The sequence below is a fragment of the Lucilia cuprina genome, chromosome 3, assembly GCF_022045245.1.
Source record: "Lucilia cuprina isolate Lc7/37 chromosome 3, ASM2204524v1, whole genome shotgun sequence".
NCBI classification, from domain to species: domain Eukaryota; kingdom Metazoa; phylum Arthropoda; class Insecta; order Diptera; family Calliphoridae; genus Lucilia; species Lucilia cuprina.
Window position 1 is genome coordinate 49569310 of NC_060951.1, and position 25463 is coordinate 49594772.

The window sequence follows — 25463 nt, forward strand, 5'->3', positions numbered from 1 at the left end:
ATATTTAAAATTTTAAATATAAAAAAACACCTTAAAAATTGAAATTAGTTCCACAATTGCTTTTTTCCATCTATTGTGCGATAAGATTTTATTTCATTTTTTTTAAATAACTGCATTAAAAGTAGAATTTTGTTTCAATACCTAAAAATAAGTTATGGCCGCCAATATGGCGTCATTATTTAAACACCATTTTTGTTTTGTAAATTTTATAGTCTTTGTCTTTGTTGTGTTGTATGCAACTCTGTTATACATATATTCCGTTTAAACGTTACTATTTGCTTTAATTTAAGTATTTTCAGTAATTAGATGATAATATTTCTATTATTTTCTTTTGAAATTTATTATTATTTTTTTATTTGTTCGCTCGTTAAATTCATTTCTTTTTTTTTTGGTGTAAAGTTTGAACAGGTGTTTTGTGTTTGTCATTAATATATAATTTGGTTTCTTTGTCTGAGTTATGGTTAATTAACTTGCCATTCCTGATAACAGCAAAATTAAGTTAGAATAAATTTTATTTATGTCTGTGACAGCAGTTAAAAACGGTAGTAAAATGCGGAACTAAATTTTGTCACAAAATTGAATAGCTTATTGAATTTTAAATATTTAAATAAAAAACTGTATCGTTCTTTTCAAACTTTCATTTAAGTATAAATTTAACTAAATTTTGAAACATTCAGAATTAAGCTCGTTAACAACAGTGTTCAATATTTTCAAAATTAACAAATTTCAAAAATTCGAGCTTATGCTTGAAAAATGTTTAAAAATACAAAGGAACCCAATAGGACTCAAGTTAAGCTGTACTCCTGGTAGTAAGCAGTCTCATGAACATTTCTAAATGAACTTAAAAATGTTAAAGTATTTATATTTAAATTTTAATCAAAGTTCAAAAATTTAAATTCGATTTGCGAACTTTCACTCACCTAGCCGATGTATAAGCATTGCTGGACTTATTCACCTCATCTTCAAGAGCTATCATTTTGGCCTTAGTTTCCTCAAACTCTTTTTGCAGTTCAACCATTTCTTGGGTATGCATATCTTCACTCTCCAAAAGATGAGCTCTTAAACGTTCCAAATCCTTGCGTAATGTTGCATTTTGTTCCATAACATCTGCCTTTTCTTGTTGCACCAATTTCTGGTTAGTTTGTTCCGTCAAGAGATTGGTCGTTAATATATCAGATTTTTCTTTAAGGAAACTAATTTGGTCCTGCAACTTTTCCTGTTGTTTTTGCAGTTCAGCTATGTGTGATTCTAGAGAAGGGCACTTATCACAGGATTTATCTGTCTGTTGTTGTGCTAATGGTGTTAAACGTTGTATTTCCATATAATACTGCATATTTTCTGCGTGTTTTTGTTGTAAAGCTTTAATCATTTCTTGTTTTTCATAGTTTAAAGCTTCTAGGGATTTTTGCAGATCTGCTGTGGCGAGAAGTTGTGACTCCAGTTCCGCTATACGTGCCAAATAGTTTGTGTGTTCTTTATTATTACTTTCTTCAGTTAAATTAGCTTCTTTAAGGTTTTCCAGCTCATTTTCTAAAGTTTTTAGTTTTTCTTGTAATAAAGCTTTTTCTTCTTTAAGTTGCTCTAAGAGTTTAACATCAATTTTTTCAGCCAATATCTTATCTAAGTCTTGTTTCATGTTTTCTTCTATTTCCTTAAGAGATTTAAGTTCCTTTAACAATTCTTCAATCTTTTGTTGTTTTTCATTTACTTGTTCTTCTAATGCCAATTTACTATCTACTAAACCTTCCGCCTCTTGCAAGTAGCTTTGTAAAGTTTTTACTTCCTGCTTTAAGCTTTCAGCTACAATATCCTTCGCCATTAGTTCCTGTTTAAATTGTTCTGTCTGTAAGTTAGCTTCCTTCAAATTTTCATGGAGTTTTTCATTTAAGGAATGTAGATTTTCCATAGATTTTACTTTATCCTTTAGTTGCTCTCCCAAAAGCTGTTCCTCTCTTAATAGTTTTTCAGTGTTATCGCCCTTTTGTATGGCCTCCAAAAGTTGTTCCTTTTGTTTTTGCAAGGCTGATACTAAATCAGCATGATCTTTGGCTAAAGTGCTTAATTGTTTCTCTAAACTCTCACATTTCTCTTGGTAAATTCTTAAAGCTTGCGAGTCTTCTTGTTGCTCTTCTTGACTGGCATTAACACCATTTAGCTTAAGCAACAAATTGCATTTTTCTAATTCTAACGTTTCCACCTGAAGATTTAAATCTTTTTCTTTTGTATTTAAGGCCTCACATTGTTGTTGGGAAGTTCTTAATTTCTCATTTAATATTTCTTTTTCCTTTTCTAATTCTTCAATTTTCTCATTAAGTTCTATGTACTCCTGCTCCAAAGTACGATTGAGATTATTGCACTCTTCCAGTTGCGATTCCAATTGTACAATATTTTCTTCATTATTTTCCGATATCGTTTCCAATTTGTTGCGTTTATAGTTTTCTAATTCATTCAATAATATTTCATTGTTTTTCATTAGTTCATCACATTGCAATATATACTGTGAAATGTCAGCCTCTAAAGTTTTCTTTTCATGATCCCAAACCAATTTGTTGTCCTGCAATTCCAGCATTTCGCTTGACATATGAGCCAACTCTCTTTCGGTGGTTTCTAGTTTATGCAGTTTATCTCTTAAATGTTTGTATAATTTTTCTATATCCTCATGTTGCATTTCCTTTACATCTTGTGTGGTAAATACTTTGAGTAGTGATTTCAACTTTTCCAAACTGAAGCCTTCATCTTCGTCTTCTTCATCTAAATCGGTAATACAATGTTTTTCATCAGCTATGGCGCGTGAGAAATTGGAGTCGGTGAGTCTTTCTAATTCGGATTTTAAGTGATCATTTTCCTCGTGTAAAACTTTAAGTTTCTGTTCCAATTCATTGCTGTTGTTTAGAGTTTCGGTCTCACATTCGGCATTTAATTGTAACTGTTGGTTTTTGTAGGTTAGATTTTGTATTTTCTGCTCCAATTCATTGATTCTTTGTTGTGACGCCTTTTGGTTTTGTAACTCGATCTGCAATGTTTCCTTTTCCTGTTCAGCTATAAGTAAACGCTTCTCCAATTCCAGAGATTTATTGAGGTTTTCTTTCATGTGTTCTATTTCTTGGGCGAATTTGTGTTTTTCTTCTGCCAAAGCTTTTAGTTGCTCTTGAGCTATTATGGCCTCCGAAGCTTTCTCTTTAAGATCGTTAATCTTAAATTGTTGATCTTCCAGATCGATAAGTGTCATACGCAGTTTATCGGCCAATTCATCGTTTTCTGTTTGCAAAGATTTAACCGATTCTTTAAGCACATTAATGGAAAGGTCTTTTTCCATTTCACGATCTTGTAGCTTCAACGAAAGGCTGCCATTTTCTAATGTCAATTCCGAGACACGATTTTCTAGTTGAACTATTTTATCCTTAAGTTCTTCTTTGCTAGGAGGCGTGGCAGGACCAGAAGATGTGGCATCTTGTTCTCTTACAACAATGAATTCATCTTCACTTTGTTTGCTGGTTGAACTAGTAGAGGATTCTGAAGTCTTTTTACTTTTTGTCACTTTCAATTCCTCCAGTTCTTTGGAGAGCATGTCCAGTTTTTGACTAAGATCTACCTTTTCCTGTTCACTCTCTATGGTCAGCTCCTTAATTCTTTGTAAAAGTTCATTATTATCCAAGGATTTCTTTTCTAACAATGTTTGCAAATCAGCCATTTCCTCTATGGATCGCTTCATTTCCCTTTCCGTAGATTCCAGTTTCTGTTTTATTTCCTGATTTTCTTGTCTAGTTGCATGATAGTCCTTTTCCAGTTGTTCGGATTTCTTTTTGTATTTTTCTATCTCTTGTTCGAAATCATTAAACTTTTTCCTTTCCGTGGCTTTCAAAGCTTCATAATGTTTAGTTACCTTGGCTAGCTTTTCCTGCAAATCGGTCTTAAGCTCTAACATATTTTGCATGGCCAAATTATGCTGAGTATCCAGTTCTTCCAGGGAATTATTCAATTGCTTATTCTCCTCCTCTAGCTGTTGTATTCGCTTTTGTAATTCAGCATTCTGAGACGAGGATCCAGCACCCAAACGTTGTATTTTCGTTTTCGTGCTAGCCTTGGCTGAAGCTCCCAAGGGGATTTCCTCCAAGGTAATGTTAACCATTTCATTGCCATTACCACTGGAGGTCTCGGAACTGTGATCATTTTCAGTTTTATTATTATCTGGTTCCCAGCACCAACTGTCTTCCAAATTTGAGGCATTATTATCGGTAGGCTAAAAGTAGAAGAAGAAAAAAAAAGAAAATTAAATATTTAAAAAAAATCAGTTTACATGAGGCATGTTTTCTCATAAATTACAAAAGTTTATTGAAAATATGTTTATAGCTTTGAATAATAAAAGTTTAACACAATGCAAAATTAAATATAGTTTTATATTTATTGTAAAACGTGCAGCAGCCATTAAACATTTTATTTTGAAATTCAATACAAAATCAATGCAAAGACAGGCTTCAACAAGTGTGAAATATTTTAAACAATATTTTTCTGTTTCTAGGCAATCGCTTTTAAAAAGAATACCAGCAGTTTTTTGTTTTTGTAAATGAATAAGTGATAATTTTGTTACAAATCAATATTTCTTTAAAAGACGAAGTATTTCAGAAGAAATAAAAAAAGAACCATCAGTATTTAAGAATCTCGTATTACGCTTAATTTTCTTTACCATAAACATTACGTTTATAATTTATTAGTGGTTAAAAATTTTAACAATTAACACTTAAAGTTTAATGTATTAGACTTGTTAAAAATAAAGAATATATTTATCACATTACATAACTACTGTAGAGAATAGCTACACTTAAAGAAATAAAGTTATGGTTTCTAAAATGTATAGCTTAAAAGCTTAAACCGCTAGTAAAAGTTGAATTTTATTAAAAGCATTTATTTATTTTTGATTGCAACCTTTTTATATCAGCGCTTAAAAGCATTTTACATTTTAAAACTTGTTTAAACTATTTTATATAAAAATAAGCTTTTAAAAGCTTGAACTTATATGCAAAGCAATCTTTAAAATAAAGCTGGAAATTCCCCTTTGTTTTTTTTTTTTTTAAATAAACTTTAAACTTAAGTTTATTTAAAGCTGTGGGGTTTTACAGACTTTTAAGACAAAACCAAAATCCCATAATAATTGTAAAAAATAACACAAAATGTGTGGTTTTAAAGTAAATGCAAATAAACATAAGAAAATTATTAATGAATAATATTAAAAATAAAATATAATCATAAAAACTGAGTTGTGGTTTAAAAAAAAAACGTACTTTTTTATAATTAAGTCGTTAAATAAAAAGTGCAATATATTGTTTAATATTTAATACTTTATAATAAATTTAAAAAAAATATTAAATAACTATTAAATCTATTGTTTAGATACAATGTATTTAAGGTGTTTTATTGAAAATTTTATAACAATTGTTTGGTGTTAAATTTTTTTGATAAAATGACAACATTTAATAGTTAAAATGACATCTTTTTGATTTATGTTTTAATTTTAGAATTCAGTTACAATATCTAATCGGTTAAGTTGTCATTTCTGACTCAGAAGAGTTGCATCATTTGTAGAACGTGAGATTGGCTGCGGTAAATCGTTCTAATTCTGATTTTAAGTAATCACACTTTCACACTCAATATTTAATTTAAATGATTAATTTTTTTAAGATTTTGTATCCTCTGTTCTTATTGATTTTGGGCGTGAAACCCATAGGCAGTAGAAATGCTCTTTTTTATAGTTCTATTTTAAAGGTTTTTCCAATTCCATAATATTTTTGAGTTTTTTTATTTTCTTTATCTTTTTCGTCAAAGATTAAAGCATCTCTTAAGCTATTATGACTTTAGTAGCTTTCTCACGGCGTATACAAAGGCGTCACGAGACAAGTTTCACAATTGTCTCTTTCAAAACAAGTTTCACACTACTTTTTATGCAAAAGTTTTAAAAAAGCTGGGCAACATCTGATTTTAGACTTTTTTTAACGTCAAAGGTGACACTTTGAGACTTTATCTTTAAGATTTTTAATTTTTCTTTCGTATCAGTAAGAGTCATGCGTTACTCCTTGTCAAATTCAACAATTTATGTTTGTAAAATATTAAGAGATTCTTTAAGCACATTTCATTTAAAATCGGTTGCCCTGCAGTATTACATAAAAAAAGTGAATTGAAAAATATTTGACCGACAATATATTCTTGAAAGTTTTAGAAAAATCAATAAGATCGAAGGGAAATCTATGTTAGTTAAAGTCTATTTAAACAATAAAACAAAAAAATCCAAAGAAGAACTAGACTTTTGAATCTAATTAAAGCTAAAATAGATATAACAAAATACTAATATAAATTTTTGGTCCTTCGAGCCCAACAAGTTCGTATAAAATCGATTTAAATTGCGTAGTAAAGAATCATATGGAAGAGATCAAAATAATATAATTTAAGTAAACAAAATCATATATTAATTTTAGGTCTTTAGGAACTAGTCAATAAAAATTATGTTGTTTGATATCTAACCGTCATTAGAGAAATCTTCTAAAAACAAAAAATAATTTTTATTTTAACTCGACGTCTTCTTGGTTAATATTTAAGAAAAAAAAAAACACTTTTTCCACACAACTAAATGGTTTACTAATGGAATCATATTTAGGTTATTTGTTTTTCTTTTTCATGTTAAATATACTTTATGTATTTTTATGTGTTTATAGTCAAACCTTCCTCATATGACATTATTCTGCACAATGGCCTATGACGAACTAAATTCTCAATGGTCATTCATTAGGTTAGTTAGTTTATGAGTTGTTGCTGTTGTTGTTTCTTATTCCTAGTGAACGATTTATGCTTTTTTTTTTGTACTTCTATAATCATAATGTAGAGTTTATGTTTGGATGCTTCAATGGTTTTGTTAAACACTTATAGTCTAAAAACTAAAAAAAACTATTACGAGAAAAAGTACATGATTTTAAAAGTCTGTAAATCAGAGGTAGGCATCCAAAAACTACAGGTTTTGAAAACAATCAGCTGTTTAAAGCGGAGAGTAAACATAGATTTATTGTAAAAAATTTGAACTTCCACTCACTTTTATATAAACCACAATACATACATATTTAGTTTAATAACAAGTCACACCAACACATAGACTATTAAATTTTGATCTCATTTCCTAGCAGTTCGACAAAGAGTCGATGCATCCGAAAAATACAGTGATTTCCATTTACGTCTAATCATCTGCTTCTCTATTTCTAGGTAGTACGGGACTGTCTGAGCGAACTGCTGGGTTTAACGTATTATCTTTCTGTCAACCGCTGATCTACACATTTATAACACCATTTTTTTCTAGTTCTCTTTGTGCCTATCACTGCATCAATATAGCTGTATTTTTACATGTTTGTGACATTAGTTAAGTGCAACGAAAATATGCTTTAACACGCATGCTGCAGGCTCAAGTTGCAGCCGTTTAAATTTGTGTATTTCTTTTGAAAACATCTCGTCAACAAATCATTATAAGTGTTAAAATATTTATGGTTTAAAAAACTGTTGATTCCATGTCAAAATTAAAATAACTGTATAAAGACATTAAGTGTTAAGTGCTATAATATTAATGTAAAGCGAATTGTTTATATAAATGAATTTGAAAAAAAATCGATTGTATTTTTTTTTTTTTTTGCTAAAATCGAAAATAAACTCTTGTGATTTAGAATATATTTATTATATGTGTATTAAATGTAATTAATACTATTAATTATAATAAATGTTCTACTATTTTATTCATTTATAAAAGTTCAACTGTCACCACATATTTCATTTATATATATTTTTTTGTAAATATTTATAAATTGTTTGAATTTTTAATGAATTGTTTTTTGAAAATCATCGTCACATTTGTTGCTGTTAATTTATCTAACAGTTATTAAATCAATTAAAATTATTATAATTTAAAATAGCTACTTAAGGGAAAAGTTTGTTTTTAATCACAATACATAAGTATGTATATGTATAGGCATATGTATTTCATTTAAATATTTCTTAAGTGTTTTACACAATTATTTATTTTTTTTTTTTTTTTTGACTAGATGATAAGATGATGCTGATATAAGCTTTTAAGGTGTAACTAAAGATTAGAATAATACTTCTAACAGTTATGAAAGTTTCTTAGAAAAATTAGATTTTATAATATCAGTTTGAATACAGCTGGAAATTAAACTTATTTCACAAATTCAACACCAGCAACACTTAGCATCTGGAAAGGTATTTTCAGTAATAATTTCTACTAATTATAAGTTTCTTTGTAAAACTGAATATTAAAATATCAGTTTTAAAACCTCTGGGAATTAAATGAAAAACAATTATCAGATATTAGTTTTCTAACCTTTGACCTAAATAGCTTTCCTAGAAATTCCAATAAGCAAAATGAAAAATGAGATATAAATTATTGGCCCTTCGAGCCGGAAAAACTGTTGACATTAATTTTTTATTGAAATGTACAATGAAGAAAACAATGATTTTGGTGATGTGGTCTGCGGTAGGTTGGTGTTAAGTATTCTAGTCTATTAGAACGAAGGTCATGGAATCAATTCTCACTTAAGGTACAGCGCACAACAGACTCGGTGGATGCTTATGTGTATTTCTTTGGATTTGATTTAACAAATCAAAACTTACTTAAGGTTTTAGTGTCAAATATATAAAGTTAAGAAAACTGATACAAACAAATCGAGTTTAGTGATCGGTTTGAATTCCATGAAGTTTTATGAAGGTAGCATTTTACTGAAAAAACTAAGTTTATTAAAAGGAAAACTGGATTTAAATAAAGAATTTTATAAAATTAACAAATTGTATGATATTAGTTTAAAAATATATAGAAAATTTTCACACCTTAACATCTTAAGTGATCTGCACTCTTTACACCAGTTACAGGAATAGTTCATTTAACAAAATAAGCAAAAATTGCTTTCCCAGGTCCTACAAATGGCCACTTTTGTTTAACATACTATTCTCTACTTAAATTTCATCATTTCAAGTTAATTAGTCACTTATTAAAACCGATCCTCAAAAGCTTGAAACAAAGAAATCTTCCCCTTTATAACTGATAACAATTCCCATAACTTTAGCTCGTATTTCTAGGTAATCAAGTGTTTCTGTTACTTTTTCTGTGACTTTTTATCTATTTCCATTTTTTGTTTATTTAACCGATTTTTTATCATGTTTATTTACCAAAAATAAAAAAACTGACGCATGATCGATTGTCATCATCAAGAGCTTGGTCGTCGTTGCCAACATTATCAGCGTTATTAGTGTCGTTCATTTGGAATTTTTATCGCTTGATTTATATGTATAAACAATTGTTTTGTGTATTGTGTTATATTTATTTTAATTTTATATTTCAATTCCTGTCTTTCTATTTTTTCTCGTTTTATTGTTACTATTCATATCTTTAGTAAAAAATATGTTTGTTAGTTTTAGGTTTTATGGTGACTAATATAAAAATGTTAGCCGTTATTCAAATATTAGTTGGTTAAACAAGTGTTTTTTTTTTCCTCTCATATATTCGTTTTGGGAGGGGAATTATTATTTGTCTGTATCTATGGAATTCCGGCATAGATATTTTAAGAACTTTATTATTTCAAATATGTTTGGGTACTATGATTAAAGAGATTTAGATAAAAAAGAACTGAGAACCAAAATATAGTGGAAATTTTTTATATTTAATATTGATAGTACTTTTAAGAGTGGTAAATAGTCTAAAAGGTAAACTAACTAAATAATAAAATAGAAGATAAATAAAGGAGGGGTATTATAAAGAAGTTTTTAAACTAATTGTCAATTTAAGAAAATACTATAGGGAAATAATTCAAAATTAACATTTATGTATGTACTTCATAATAGTCATATTTTAAAAGCTTAAATTATTTTCCCACCAGGCGCGGATCCAGATTAAGCTTGAGGGGATTTGTTGTTGCTTTTTGTTTTCTACTTATTTTCTTTTTTCCTAATTTGTATATTTTGTAGCAAAATTTTTCATTTTTTTTTTTTTTTTTGGGGGGGGGGGATCAGTGTTGGTTTGTTGTGAATTTCCCCGTACACCGTCGCCTGTTTCCTACTTTCAGTACGCTTAGGCAATTGGTTTTAAAACATTTCATTAAAGCTTAAGTTTTGTTTATTTTCCTTTTCTATGAAACATTTTTTAGAATACAAATCAATTAATATTTGTACATTAAGTTAATTAAAAAAATTCTCTCATATTTTATCACATAACATACATTTTAACCGGAATATTTTAAAGAATTTGAAACGTTTGATTTAAAACAATGCTTAAATAAAAATTTTATACAAAAACGTGTAGTTATTCAATTTAAGAGAGAAGAAAAAATATTTTAAAAATTTATAAAAACAATGTACAATTAAAACGTTATTTAATTAGTAGTTGGTATTAACTTTGAAAAAAGGAGGGAAATTAGTCAACAACCATTAAAATAAAATTCGTAGATAAGATTAATCTAAAACAAGTTGGAAAGTATATACCATATAACACCCTGCACCGTGAGTATATTCTAAAAATTTTTATTTTTCACAAAGAAACTATTATATTGAATTTTACCTTAATACCAAAGTATTTATGCAATTTATTGATAAAAACCAAATTTTCTAAATAAGGCTTTATATAGGAGTATAGGTCAAACATGGGCCGATCCTCATTAAATTTGGAAAAATTATATATTTTTAAATCCCCAAATCGGGAGGTACGGTTGTATGGGGGCTAGGTGAAATAATGGACCGATTTAAACCAATAGACTTCGTCCTTGTGCCAAAAAACATGCTTGGTCCAAATTTCATCAAATTATCTTAAAAATTGCGGCCTAGAAGGTTTACATGGACAACCATACAGCCAGCCGGACAGACGGACGGACATGTCTTAATCGATTCAAAATGTGATTCTGAGTCGATCGGTATACTTAAAGGTGGGTGTAAGTCCAATATTTTTGTGTTACAAACATCAGCACAAACGTATAATACCCTACCCACTATAGTGGTGTAGGGTATAAAAAATACAACCCCAAAATAAAACTACAATAAAAATTAAATTGCAACAAATCAAGTTAAAAATTATGATTAAAAAATATTTATTTTCAATAATAATTTTTCATGAGTCATTAGTTGTCTTGTGTTCGTAATTAAAAATTTCTATTTAGCTATTGTAAATTTTGAAGTATGCACTTTGTACGTCATGTAAATCAATATTTAAACAATTTATTTATTGATAATTAAAATAAAAAATATTCGCTGTACTACGTAAAAACCCTTTTTGTAAAATATTCATTTTGCCATAGAGTTTAGACAAATCATATTTTTATTTTTGTTTATTAAAAAATCTCTTTGTGTGTTTTTTGTTTTTTCTCTTTAAACACTTTACTATCTTATCTTTGAAAATTTAATATAAAAAAATATATTTAATTTTATCTTTAAAAAAATAATTGTTTATTGTGAAAAGAAAAATACCGGCGGCAGGTTAATACGAAATATTTTATAATTCCATTCAACATTTATTGACTTTTGTTGTTCTGATCACAGGGGAAGGAGAGTTTTTTTTTAACACAAAAAGGTTTGACAAAGAAAGAATTACAAATGCAATATTAATTTGTAATGTTTTTTATAAATCAAAATGGCGGCAAAATTTATAAAATGCTGCAATCGTTTTTGAATTGCAACATAAATGATAAACATTTTATAAAAGGTCACTTGATGTTTAAGAAACATTTTTTACAACAAAATTTTGGTACATAAAAGCTTATATTCTGAGTTTGAAAGTTCAAAATTTTAAAGTTTTTTAAGATTTTAAGATCCTGATCATGATCTTGATATAGAGATTATATTAAGATTTGGATCTAAAGATTTTTCAACCTAAATTTTAAATTTTAAAGTTTTTCAAAATAATAGCCTCTGATAGGTTGGCGTTCTCGTCTGGTAGACCGGAGGTGGTGGGTTCGATCGATTCCCACCAAAGGCTCTAGTTTAGAACTGTGTATTAATCAAAGGCCGCAATTGATATTCCACGTTTTCTGGGCCCTTCTTTAATCTTAATATATTGAAGAAAACACTTGTTCCTTTAGTTCCTTGATTATTTTTGGGAGGAGCTACAAGATGATTAGGAAACATTGGGAAATTTTATGTAAAATGTCATTATAAATACAAAAAAGTAAAATGCCGATCCTAATTAAAAATTATTTGCTTGCCACGCCTACAAATATTGGACATTTATTTTTTGTATATTACGTTGCTATTTAAAGTCCGGATCGTAACAAATAATTTATCAGTGATTATGTTTTTCCAGGTGTTATACTTCATTCTTAGATGATTTTTTAATTTGTAACTATTAGTTACTTCTGATAATTCGGACACCTCCCTTTATAGTTTTTGGTTCAGAAACAGAATATTTTACAGATACTTAAAAATATCGAGATCGAAAATCGAGATAGTCTTGGAAATTTTACTTTATTTAGAGTTGAATAAATTGTAAAATTGATCGTTGGTTATATAGATTTATTCAAGGTTTAGTTGGACCTCTAAGATAACGACTAAAACCTTTGAAAAGCAAATCCTTGATCGTAAATTAAACTTAAACTTGTCAATAAGTATGAGATTTAGTCACCTATATACTTTAAGAGAAAATAAAAAAAGAAAACGTTCCAAAAAAATCTTCCATTTAATTAAACCACAACTTTACTCGTGCTTGGGTATTGTGTTAAACTTGTGTTTTATAATTAAACATACATATTCTCACTTTGTGAATTTTAATATAAAAAACACTCAAAATTTATTTCTAAACTTTAACACTGACCTGAATGATATTTTTCATAAGATAAATTTTTTAAAATTATATTTTTTAATTTTGTTGCTACTGCAACAATTATAATCTGGCAAGTGTGTTTAATTTTGTTTTTTTTACAATGGCTTTTTAACTGGTGTGTTTTTTTTTTTTTTTTTTTTGATTTGGTTGGCATCAGCACCACCAACCTAACCACCTCTATCTTGAGTTTCAGTTAAATGCTGCTGTTTTGCTACCTAAAACTGTCTAACTGACGACGACTGACTTGACTATAATGCATGTGACCTCTTACATGTTAAATGTTGTTAAATAATTAAACTTCCTTTTGTTTTATTATTTATTTTTTTTTAAGTTCACTTTTCATATTTTGCTGTTGTGTGAAAAGTGATGTATGTTGTGGAGAAAGGGGGTGTTGGTGGGTTTAAACTAGAGGGGATTTGTAGATTATTTTGACAATTTAATTGTTGCTAAAAGTAATACAATGAAACAATAAAAACTATTTAGTTAATAATACACTTGAAAAACAAAATGTTGAAATTGTTTGATTTATCATAATTAAGTTTTCATTAAAGTTTTTTGAAAAAAAATTTAAATCCTTTTACAGTGTTGGGAAAATATTGTAAGTAACACTAAAATATTTAATTTATCCAAAATACAGAAATGGAGTTTTAGTGGAGATAATTACATACGCGGACTTCTACACTAATGTTGTATGGACTATAGATCAGTAGTCCTGACTATAGATTGATCTAAACTCTTAGTTTTGACTATAGATCAATCTACAGTTTTGACTTTAGAACTGTCTATAGTCTTGAATATAGATCAGTCTATATTTTTGACTATAGATCAGTCTATATTTTTGACAATAGATCAGTCTATATTTTTGACTATAGATCAGACTATGTATTGTGACTACATACTGATATGTAGTCAAGACTATGGATCAGTTTAAAGTTTAAACTATAGATCAGTCTATAATTTTGACTATTATTGAGTTTAGATCAATCTATAGCCTTAACTATAGATCAATTTAAAGCATTAACTATTGATTAGTCTGTATGTAGTCTTGACTGTAGATTACTCTGTAACTTTTACTATAGATCAATCTAGATCAGTTTTGGCTATAAATCAGTCTTGACTAAATGCTATCATTTAGAAAGATTTTTACAACAAATATTAATTAAAATTTCAAAATATTATCTTCCAAACTTACCTCTTTTATTGGACAATGGAGGGTTTTTCAAATTGTTTTCTGTTGTTTTGACAAAATGTTCATTCTCTCCAACACAAAAATTAGCTTTTCGTTTTCTATACATTATTTTTTGTTGTTTAATTTATTTATATTCAATATATTACAAAAACAATTATGCAATTATTAAAATAAAATTTTATAGAAATGGAAAAGTATTTTTACAATTAACAGCAGCACAAGTAATTCACCTTACGCAAGGGTTTTTTTTATAAATTTTTTGTTAGTTGTTGTAATTATTGTTTTTTTTTTTTTGTATTATTTCTTCTTGTTAATTATAAATATAATAACACTAGACAACACTTGAATATACAATAAATTCTATATTGTTGTTTTACAAAAAAATGGAAAAAAGTTACTTGAACTGAGCCGTTAAATTTTTGTTGAATCAGCTTTTTTTCACTTTTTGTTGAGACTAAAGTGCCAAACCGTGAAATAAACAAATAAGCAGAGTCTAAACAGCAACAACGACGACGTTTGCTTTTATTCCAGCACTTTTGAGACGGTGTCAAATAACCGTAAAATGAAATAAACAAAAAATATGTACTTTTCAAAAAATGGAATATTTGCGTATAAATGTTTTTTTTTTTTAATTTTATTTTTTCAGAACACGAGTTTTAAATATATTTTATTTTCGTCTGGATTAAAGTATATAAAAAACGCGCTTTTTTAGTTTTAAACACGTTGTTAACGTTGGCTCTTGTGATCGACGAATGACAAAACTAACCTGTAGCTTAACGCTAGCAACCCCGCAACCAAAGCATTTTCACTTGGCTTGTATTGTATAGAAAAAACAAAACATTCTCCTATTATATCACTCACTCACCACTAACTACACACCCGTATAGAGTGCAAGTCATACACACATGCTCAAGTACTCACTTGCTCTTTCTCACCTACATATGTTCCTTCAAACAGACATACATTACATACACAATTATTGCTCATATGCAAATAGTAATTGTTGCTGTACACGTACTGTGATAATGATAAAGGTGTTAGTTGATATCTGTGTGTGTGTGTGTGTTTATCATTTAGTTGGTATTAGTTTGTTATCTGTGTAGAAATATTACAGTTGTGGTAATAATGAGGATGATTATATTGTAGAATATTATATTGCTCTGATAGAATGCGAACGCAAAAAAAAAAACTGCCACGCCGGCGATATCACTTTTTTTGGATTGTTGATATCAGAGAAATGAAAAATTCTAAAGATCAGAATTTTAAAAGAATACAAAATTTAAAAAAATAAAATGCCTAAGTTTCTGGTTCAAAATAGATTCTACTTATATTCGATAAAGATCAGTATAAAGTATTGTCTGTCTTTATATTTAGTGTATAATTTTGTCAACAGATCAATACACAGCCTTGACTACAAATCAATCTACAGTTTTAAAAATTGAAAAGTGTTATTGACTTAACGCAGTCTAAAATTTTGATATAGTATTGAAAATAGAAAAGATAGATCAGCTTATAGTCTTAACTATAGTTTACATTCTTGAGTACAGTTCAGTCTATCAACTTGTTTATAGTCTTGACTACTGATCTACAGGTCATGTCTGTAGATCAGTATATTGTTTGTCAACTTGTCTATCTGTCTTGACTAGATCAGTTTACAGTTTTGTCTATGAATTAGTCTATAGAAACAATAGATCATTTAAAACAGTATAGATCAATCTATCATCTTGACTATAAAGACTATAATATTGACTATAGATCTAGTGTTAAATCTAAAAACATGACTATAGAATTGTCTATAATCTTGAAAATAGATTATTCTATAGTCCTGACTATTGATCAGTCTATAGTATTGAATATAAATCGGTTTATAAGTCTTTATTATTGACCTAATATATATTTTTGACAGCAAAGCATTATATAAAAAGCTCTTCAATTTCTTTGATGTTCCTATTAAAAATCTAAACATTTATTTAATATGATTTCATTAACTAACTGCACTGATTTCAAAGATATTGGACGAATATAAAAATTGAGCAGACGAATTTGTACTCAAATGTTCTCTGTACCATGGACCATAGTAAAAGCCTTTATATGTAATTTGTAAAATTATAAAGAGCCAAATATTATTAAATAAGAACGCATGGTAATAAATAACTAAATTTAATCTCTCCTGCGCTTAAAGACAATTTATTACAGTAAACCCCCTTTTCATCACTACTTCACTACTACTATCTTAACGCGATATCTGAAATTTCTAATGTGTGGGTATATATTTAGAAGTATTAAATTCTATTAGAAATCAAGCTGCATGTCTTCAATCAACTTAAAACCATTGAATGTGGTCAGTTATTCAAACATAATTAATATAACATTTTTACGATAAAAATGCTTCATTGATTCTTAGAAAATTAAAAATATAAAATTGTATACAACATATATAAAAAAATAGTTGTGGTAAAATTAATTATTCTTAGAAATTTGCAATTTCAAAAAACAAAAATAATTTACAAAAGTTAAGCATAAATCTACATAAATAAAAATTTTCCATAATTAGAAAAAATACTGATATTGCAAAAACATATGTGTTTATGTTTAATAAAAACCCAATTCTGTCAATAAGCTTTTAACACAATTTAAGACTCGTTAATAACACTTTTACAATAAGTGGTTACCTAAACATAAAAAGCACAATTTCTAGTACAGTTATTTTAATATTACTTTCCGTTATAGTTGTACACTAAAAAAATTTTTACACAAATATAAATCCTTTGGTTTTACTATAGATATATTTTTGTATGTAATGAATTCAATTTAAACATATTTTTTTTGAATTATTTACATTCATTTGTTTATATAGCTTAAAAAAAAGAACGAAAAACTTATTCGTTATCTTTAAATTATTAATGTTAGGGTTTCCCCTTTAGTTTAATGTAAAATGGTTTTGCAATTTTAATAAATGTATGTGAAAACCGCAATGCTGCTGTTAAACCGCACAATGATTTATTAATATTTAATATATTGCACGTACAGTTTAGAAAAACTACGTACAAAAACAAAAGCTAGAATAAAACAATGAAGGCTACAAACCTAACCTATAGACAAAATTCATTTTAAACACTTTGTATAATCTTTCTAAACTGAAACAATTCTCTTAATTTTAATAATTTCTACAATAAACTATGCAATAGTCAGTATAGTCTTGACTGTAGATAAATCTATAGTCTGGACTATAGATAAATCTATAGATCTATTGTCTTGACTATAGATCAATCTATAGATCTATAGTCTTGACTATAGATCAATCTATAGATCTATAGTCTTGACTATATATCAATCTATAGATTTATAGTCTTGACTATATATCAATATATAGATCTATAGTCTTGACTATAGATCAATCTATAGTCTTGACTACAGATTAATCTGTAGTCTTGACTACAGATCAATCTATAGTCTTGACTACAGATCAATCTATAGTCTTGACTATAGATCAATCTATAGTCTTGACTATAGATCAATCTATAATCGTGACTATAGATCAATATATAGTCTTGACTATAGATCAATCTATAGTCTTGACTATAGATCAATCTATAGTTTTGACTATAGATCAATATATAGTTTGGACTATAGATAAATGTATAGTTTTGACTATAGATCAATGTATAGTTTTGACTATACATCAATATATAGTCTCGACTATAGATCAATCTGTAGTCTTGACAATAAATCAATCTATTGTCTTGACTATAGATCAATCTATAGTCTTGTCTTAAGATCAATCTATAGTATTGACTATAAATCAATCTATAGTAGTGACTACTTTTCGATCTATAGCCTTGACTTAAGATCAATTTAAAGTCTTGACTTTGGATCAATCTATATTCTTGACTATATTTTAATCATTAGCTTTGACTATGGATCAATGTATAGCCTTGACTATAGATCTGTAGTTTTCACTATGTATAGATTATACTGTAGTCTTGACTATAGATCAGTCTGTAGACTTGACTGTAGATGAAATTTTCATTAATTCTTTAATACAATCTTTGACACCATATTAAAGATTACAAAATAGAAACCCTTAGGATAAACCGATATGAGCACCAGGTTCAAAATATTTTTTTTTAAATAAAGTACTTAAACAACAAGTATTTGTTTTACTTTTTTTCGTTAAATTTGTAAAATATAGGACTAAGCCAAACTTAAACATTTAAATACGTTTATCAGACGTAAGAAAAAAACAAACAAATACAAACGAAAACAGAAAACAAACACATACATAAACATTTTATGTATGAAACAAACAAAAATAAATAAATGAAATTCGAAAAAAATTATTAAAGGTATAAATGTATTTGATTAAAGTGAGAGTCATAAAAAACAAAAACAACAAACCACCGGCTTAAATATTTAGACACGTAAATACACACAAGCATACACAGAGCAATACATACAAATGCTTAGCCAATGATATGGGTGTCCCGACGACATTCGTGTAAACGAATACAAATTTTCATCCATATGGATGGATTGTGCATTTGTTTGCACTCTTTATCTAAGGTAAATTACGAGTTGTTGTAGTTTAACGCGGTTTAATCTCTTATTCTTTAGTTTTATTCTCAAACTACATTCTTACCTAATAAAAAAAAGAGGTATCTAATATTGCATGTGTATTTATACTTAATAGGAATATGTGTATATAAGCATATTTGTTGTTGTTGGTATCATTTAAGTTGTAAATGTTTAATTAACAAAGATAACCATTACTAATAAATAATATTCACACACGTACACAATTAACAAAAAATGTTCTTCTACCTTATTTCGTTCGTTTTTCAATTTAACAAAAACAACTTTAGAATTCCGACATTTTTACATACAGACTTATGAATTATTACTGTACATGTGAATGAGAAAGAACTCATAATTACTAGCACAATATATATATTGTTTTGTTGTTGCAGTTGTACTTTTTTCGTTAAGCGTTAATTAACTTTGCTCGATTTATTTATTTTTTTTTCATTTTGTTTTTGTTCTGCCATTTTTTTTTCGTGTCTTATCAAATATTGAAAATTGTTTAGTTAAAAAAATTGTGACTCTTAAGTATCTACTTAATTACGAATTGAAAGTTAATTGACTTTTATATTTTTATCTTTATACATACATATGTATATAAACCAAAATACAGAAAAGTATTTAACCTGTATATGTATGTATGCACAATTGACAATGTTGATAATTCATCGCTGAGTAATAGCAGCAAATATCTACGTTTTTATTTTTAGAACTCATAGGGGTCCTATTAAACTTTAGAATTAAACTTAAAATTTTTAGCGAACAAATTTTAAAATAAAAGTTTTTTGTTTTGGTACTTACTACATAATATTGATTTAATTTCTAAAGAACAACTCACCTGAAAATAAAGAAAAGATAAAAATTATTAGACAAAGGAATAGTAAAAGTACTGATACAAAAGAAATAAGCTTAGCATTCAAAATTAAAAGCAAAAGTTATGAGAAAAATTAGTTTATTTGACACTATAAAGAGTAAAAAATTTTACACAAAATGTACAGCCATAACCACTCAGGTTTCGTAAGGTTTAAACCAGCAATAACCATATAAGAGGACTCTTCTCCACTCCACAAAAAAGTGATTGTTGCACCTCTAAAATGTAGTAATTACATAAAAATGTAATTCATATTATGATAATATTGCAAAAATTCACAAATTAATTTTAAATTAATTTATTGGAAATTAAAATGTTCGTAATATGAAGAGTAGGCATGGCATCTGCCACTAACTAAGCATATAAGTGTTCCGCATTAGAAAAGTTCTGGAACAACCGTCTGTTTTAGTAAAGATTTACATAGTTCCTTTACATATTTCTATGGGAAAAACATTTTGGTTTTGGATCTCCATAAATTAGAGTCGTAACGAAAATTGATCACACTGTTACATTAATAACACAGGCCGCCAAATTTTAAAAAAATCGGAACCCAGAGAACCTTAGAGTCGTTTCTAAAGGTTTGAACAGCGCTGAATCCGAATCTGATCTCATATTGTCTCCATCAACATCTGAGATTTGAGATATCATGTCCTTAAATTTTAATTTTGCTCGTATCGTATTATTTATTTGAGACTTTTTTAATAAAATGAAAAAAATAAGTAATAGTATCCTTTGAGTATGTAATGCTACAAATAAAGATTTAATATCCTTTGCTAACAACGTGGACTTAATATGCAGATTTTGATCAATATCAAATGTTGTAATATGCTCCTGATTTTTACAAAAATTATGCACTGGATATGCAAAGCTATACCCCACTGGAGCATTTCGTTTGCATGCTATGATTGATTCACACCAAAAATTTTGTAATTTCCATTTAATTAATCATACATTTTAGTTTTATTAATAAAATATAATAAAAAAATCACAATTAATTAAAACTTATTATAGCAATATTTAAATTATAATTATTAATTTGCCCGTTGCTTTCAGCAATTAAACACTTTAGTTTCAGAATAAAATAAAAACTCTTGCAAGTAAACAATATTTTTTTTTTATAATTACAATCATTTTGACAAAAGACTAACAGTGCAATTTATATTTTGACAACAACAAAAACATTGAAAAACAATAACAACTAAATGCATAACCTAGTACAAAAAAAGTTGACCATTGCCTTCAGTAACATACATTTGTATATGTATACATACATGCATAACATATACATATACTATATTTATTTTTATTATTTTGGATTAAAATAAAATGAAACAAATATGTAAATACAATGAAATTAAAACCATTAGTTTCGCATGTATTACATGATGAGAATAAGTTTTTGTTTTTGTAAATTTAAACTTGACTGTGGAAACAACATGGCAACAATTGTAGACAAAAGTTGTTAAAGGTTTTTTTTTTAAATTTTTATTTTAGTGTATTTTTATTTTCGTAGATAAACGATCAATAGTTTGATCGTTTATTCAACCACAAACATTCATAGAGTACAAAAATATGTATATAAATTAAATTGCTTCCGTTTTATATGACTTGATTTACTATTTTCAAATACATTTTTTTTGTTTCAATGCAATTTAAAACTATATACTAGATTGGAGCATGTAATCTCTTCACTTTGACATGTTAATACTTGTACTTGTACACCTGTAATAAGACCCGATTTAATTTGTTTTATTGTAATTTTAATATTTATAATTACTATTTAATTTGTTAATATACATATTTTTTTACAATAAAAATTATAAAGTTTTTTTTTAAGTATTTTTTGCTAAAAAAATACAGGTTGTGATTTTATTAAATTTTATTTCTACCACAAACAATTGCTTTTTTATTCGAATTCATATAATTTCAAACTCAAGAGAGAGTTTTATATTTATAAAATAACTGAATCGACACCAAGGTAATAAATATTATGTACTTGGTGGAACCAAAGGGTTCTAAATTTTATGAACTGTTGAATTCTGGCCAAATCATCCCTGAGAACTAGAGAACCCATACAGAATGAAACTGATTCGTAAGAGATCTTATATGAAGAATGAGAAACCAATCGTTTTGACTTCACAGCCAAATATTATTGACTTTAATGTAATTAATGCTCTTTAAATGTAATATTAAAATCTGGCCAGATTATCCCTGGGAACTTGGGAACCTATACAGAATGCTACTAATTCGTTAAAGATCTTATGTTGAAGCCTGGGTAATCAATCGTTGCGACATCAAAGGCAAATATCCATGACGCTAAGTTATTTAATATTCTTTAGTTGTTGGAACCAAAAAGGTTCTAATTATTACAAATTGTTAAAATCTGACCAAATTATACCTGATTCAACTGATTCATTAGAGATCGTATGTGAATCCAGTTCAACCAATCGGATCGATACCCAAATATTCATGACGCTGACGCTGAAGTTAAAGGTTGCTCTGTAGTTGGTGGTTCCAAAAAGGTTCTAATGATTATGAACTGTTGAAATCTGGTCAAATCATGCTTAAGAAATATTGAACTTATATAGAATGCAACTGATTTGTTAGAGATCGTATGTGAAGCCTGGGCAAATAATCGAGTCGAAACCAAAGCTAAATATCCATGACGCTAAGGTAATGCTCTATAATTGGTAGGACTAAAACACTTCCGCTTTTATGAACTGATAAAAGCTGACCACATCATCACTAGGAACTAGGCCAATCAAAAATGGCTTATAAAAATTCCAGAATTAGTAATTTAAAAAATTTGTAATCATAGGATTCCGCGATTTTTTTTTTCGATCGATGCATAACCCACTCATCAATTTAGGATACACTAAAGAACTCTACACTCATCTTCATAGATCTAATTTTCGTTCTTATTAAACTCCATATTTTTTTACATCATGGGAATTAGAGCTACAAATTTGAATATTACGAGATTTATTCCTATTTGTTTCTTCTTTTTTTTCTCCAATATTATTTCGTTTTAATTTCATATTTGTTTATCATCATACAACTTGAGATGATGTTGAAATATGTTTTTAACACCAAAGTGCTAAATAGTTAAAACGATGTATGAACAAAAACCAAAAAAAAAAAAAGAAATCAAGAAAAGAAGAGTCTTCTAAGATCTTTAAGTAAGAAAAAAACGTGGACGAAGACATTGTTTTCTAAGTGATCGTGATGGTGATGTGACGTTGTTATGTACTCCACTTGCATTAAAATTATATTGGTAAACTTTAAAAAGGCAACGATCGGAGACCCTATTTTCTTTCGACTACTATAAATATATATAGTATTCAATGAGGTTGTAACTAAAAAGGTTTAAAAAATATTGTATATACATTAAAAATACAGGTTATATGTATGTATGTACGTGTGCAAATACAAATAGAAAAAGTTTAAGTAAAAAGGTTTTTTTACGTTTCTATATTTATTTTAATTCTGCAGTTCATTAGCATCTTTCTTTATATTTGTAAGTAGTATAGTATATTTATGTAAATGTATTAAGGTGTTTGTGTATATTTTTTGTTAGTGTTTTCTCTTCTGGATTCTGTGCTAGTTTTTTATGTTAATATTTTATTTTTGTTCTTTAATTTTTAAACGATTTTTTTGTTATTATTTGTTATTCAGTTATATTACGTTGTCTTTTTATTTTTGAAAAAAAAAATCAATTTGGTTTTCAAATGAATCATAAAATTGTAAGTAAGTAATTGTTATGTATGTGATTTTTTTTTTTTGGAACAAACAAAAAAAAATACAAAAAAAAATTAAATAATGTATGGATGCAGTCGAACTAAGAAGCATGAACATTTAGTCTTAATTTTTTTAACCCTTTAACGGAGATGATAGTTTGCTAGTAATAAATTCATAAAAATATTATTTCATGTTATAGTGTAAATTAATGCAAATTTTTAAAAATGCGGGTGGTCTATATAAGTAAAAATTAAGTTAAAAAATTCAACATAAATTTTTTTAAGAAAAACACTTAGGCCATCGTCGGGTGGAAACAAACAGAATATAAAATATAGAATTTATGTTCGTTTGCTTTAAGAAGAAATGGCCAATAATGTTATTAAATTTTTAAACAATATGTTATTCAATCGACCTTTAAATTATCCGACAATAGTTCTGGTAAAATTGACGAATAAAGCCAATACGATTGACAATTTTGTAGAGATATTCATAATTGCTTATGACTTACAGATTGCTTTAATAACAACAAGAGTAAAAAAGTTTTAAAAATTTAATGTTATAAAATTTCAATTTATTTTATTTTGGTATTTTTCTTATAAATTTTAAATTAAAAATTTCTGCATCATAAAAACAACAAAAGGAAATAAATACATTAATCTTAGTATAAGCCGCATTTTGCATTGACCTGTATATCGAAATATGTTATATGCGTAGATTTTCATTCACCAAAACAAATATAAGCTAAATTAACGAAGAAAGAAATATTAACTGTTTTACCTATTCACCAACAGATTCACTGCATTACCGTCCTCAAACAGATATAAACTATATTATTTATGGATCAATTTTACTAAAAGCATATCTGGCAGAATTATTAAAGATTTGGTTCCTGAAGATATTTGGGGTCTTTAGAAAATTGATCTTACAGAGAGACGGACATGGCTTAATCGACTCCGCTATCTATTAAAATCGAGATCGGAAAATTATATTGGAGAAATTACAAATAGAATGAATGAATTTTTTTATAGCCTTCTCAAGAATATGAAGAATAAAATAAATTTTCATTTTAGTCTAACTTTAACTAAATAATTCAGTAATTGGTATAACTAAAGGGGTTTTCTTAGGAGCGACGTAGTTAGTCTTTTCAATTAAAAGGCTTTCCATATTGTGAAAAAATTTAACTTAAAATTTATTTAAAATCTTAAGTAATAGCTAAAATTCATCATTGTGCTATAAACTCTAAAACACGTAAGCAGTCTTCTTAGAACCATTATCAGCAAAGTTCATATCATTGAGCTGGTCTCAAAAATAATACGATATCTCATGTCCTTAGAGCTAAGAACATGAAAAAAGGTCGACGACTTTCCGGCATGATCACTACACGAAAAAGATGTACCTCTTGCAACATCCAAGCTGCTAGGTCGTTTCCCAAATATGACAAATTATTGCTCCTTCCTTTATCTTTAAATCAAAACGATAACTTAGGTTATCCGTTCCTTTTGAAACGAAAATTTGTTAGAGCAGAGGTAACTGAGTTGAGTTTACAGTTATACACTATAGTAATATTATTTAGTCAGATAATGTATGAAAGAGATGTTTATATTATACACCTGAACGCGTCAGGCATGAACTCTTATGAAAAGGTACAAACTAAGTACTTTACATATAAAGAGGAACTGATTTGTATCAGTTTTCTTTAAAATAGGAAGCTCGATTGTTTTTCATATAAGGACCTCAAATGTAATCTTGTCAAAATCATCTTGATATTACGTTTGTGCAAATAAAATTTTTGTTATAGATTATATTAAATTTAATCTTACTTTTTTAATATATTCCCTCGTTTCAGTCACCAATTATTTAGTAACCAGAATAGAAATGTATCACTTCCTTTATACCTGGGGATCTTAGCAATGAATAGTTTTTGGTTTTCATTAAAGTTTTGTTTTATCATTAGAATTATTGCATTAAATTATATACTTAGAATTATTCTCTTTTATGCAAGCTATTCGATTCTATTGCAAACTTCTAACTATATATGTATATTTCACTACAACTTTTTTTAACCCAAACTATATTTAAACGACAATGAAAAATATTATCAAATAAAACAAATCATTTAAATCTATATAAAAATTACAAAAAAAAAACATCCACAGAAAAAAACATGAACATTTATAATAGTTAATGTGATTGAATGATGCATTTAAGAGACATAAAAATAGAAACAAAAAAATTAAATAAAATATTGT

The 25463-nt window shown here is 27.5% G+C and overlaps 1 protein-coding gene across 2 annotated transcripts in view; it reads right to left on the bottom strand.

Annotated features, from left to right (window-relative positions):
- Window positions 1–25463, bottom strand: part of LOC111674911 (thyroid receptor-interacting protein 11) — a 44199-nt gene that overhangs the window by 4360 nt on the left and 14376 nt on the right. The window contains exons 1-2 of one of the 2 annotated variants that reach the window (XM_023435590.2): window positions 14031–14796; window positions 921–4240 (exon numbers count right to left, since the gene is read on the bottom strand). In XM_023435590.2, the coding sequence (XP_023291358.2) occupies window positions 921–4129 (3209 nt within the window). In that variant the 5' untranslated portion in view covers window positions 4130–4240; window positions 14031–14796. Of the gene's footprint in view, window positions 1–920; window positions 4241–14030; window positions 14797–25463 lie in introns of those variants that run through there. The other variant, XM_023435589.2, reaches the window with a different exon arrangement.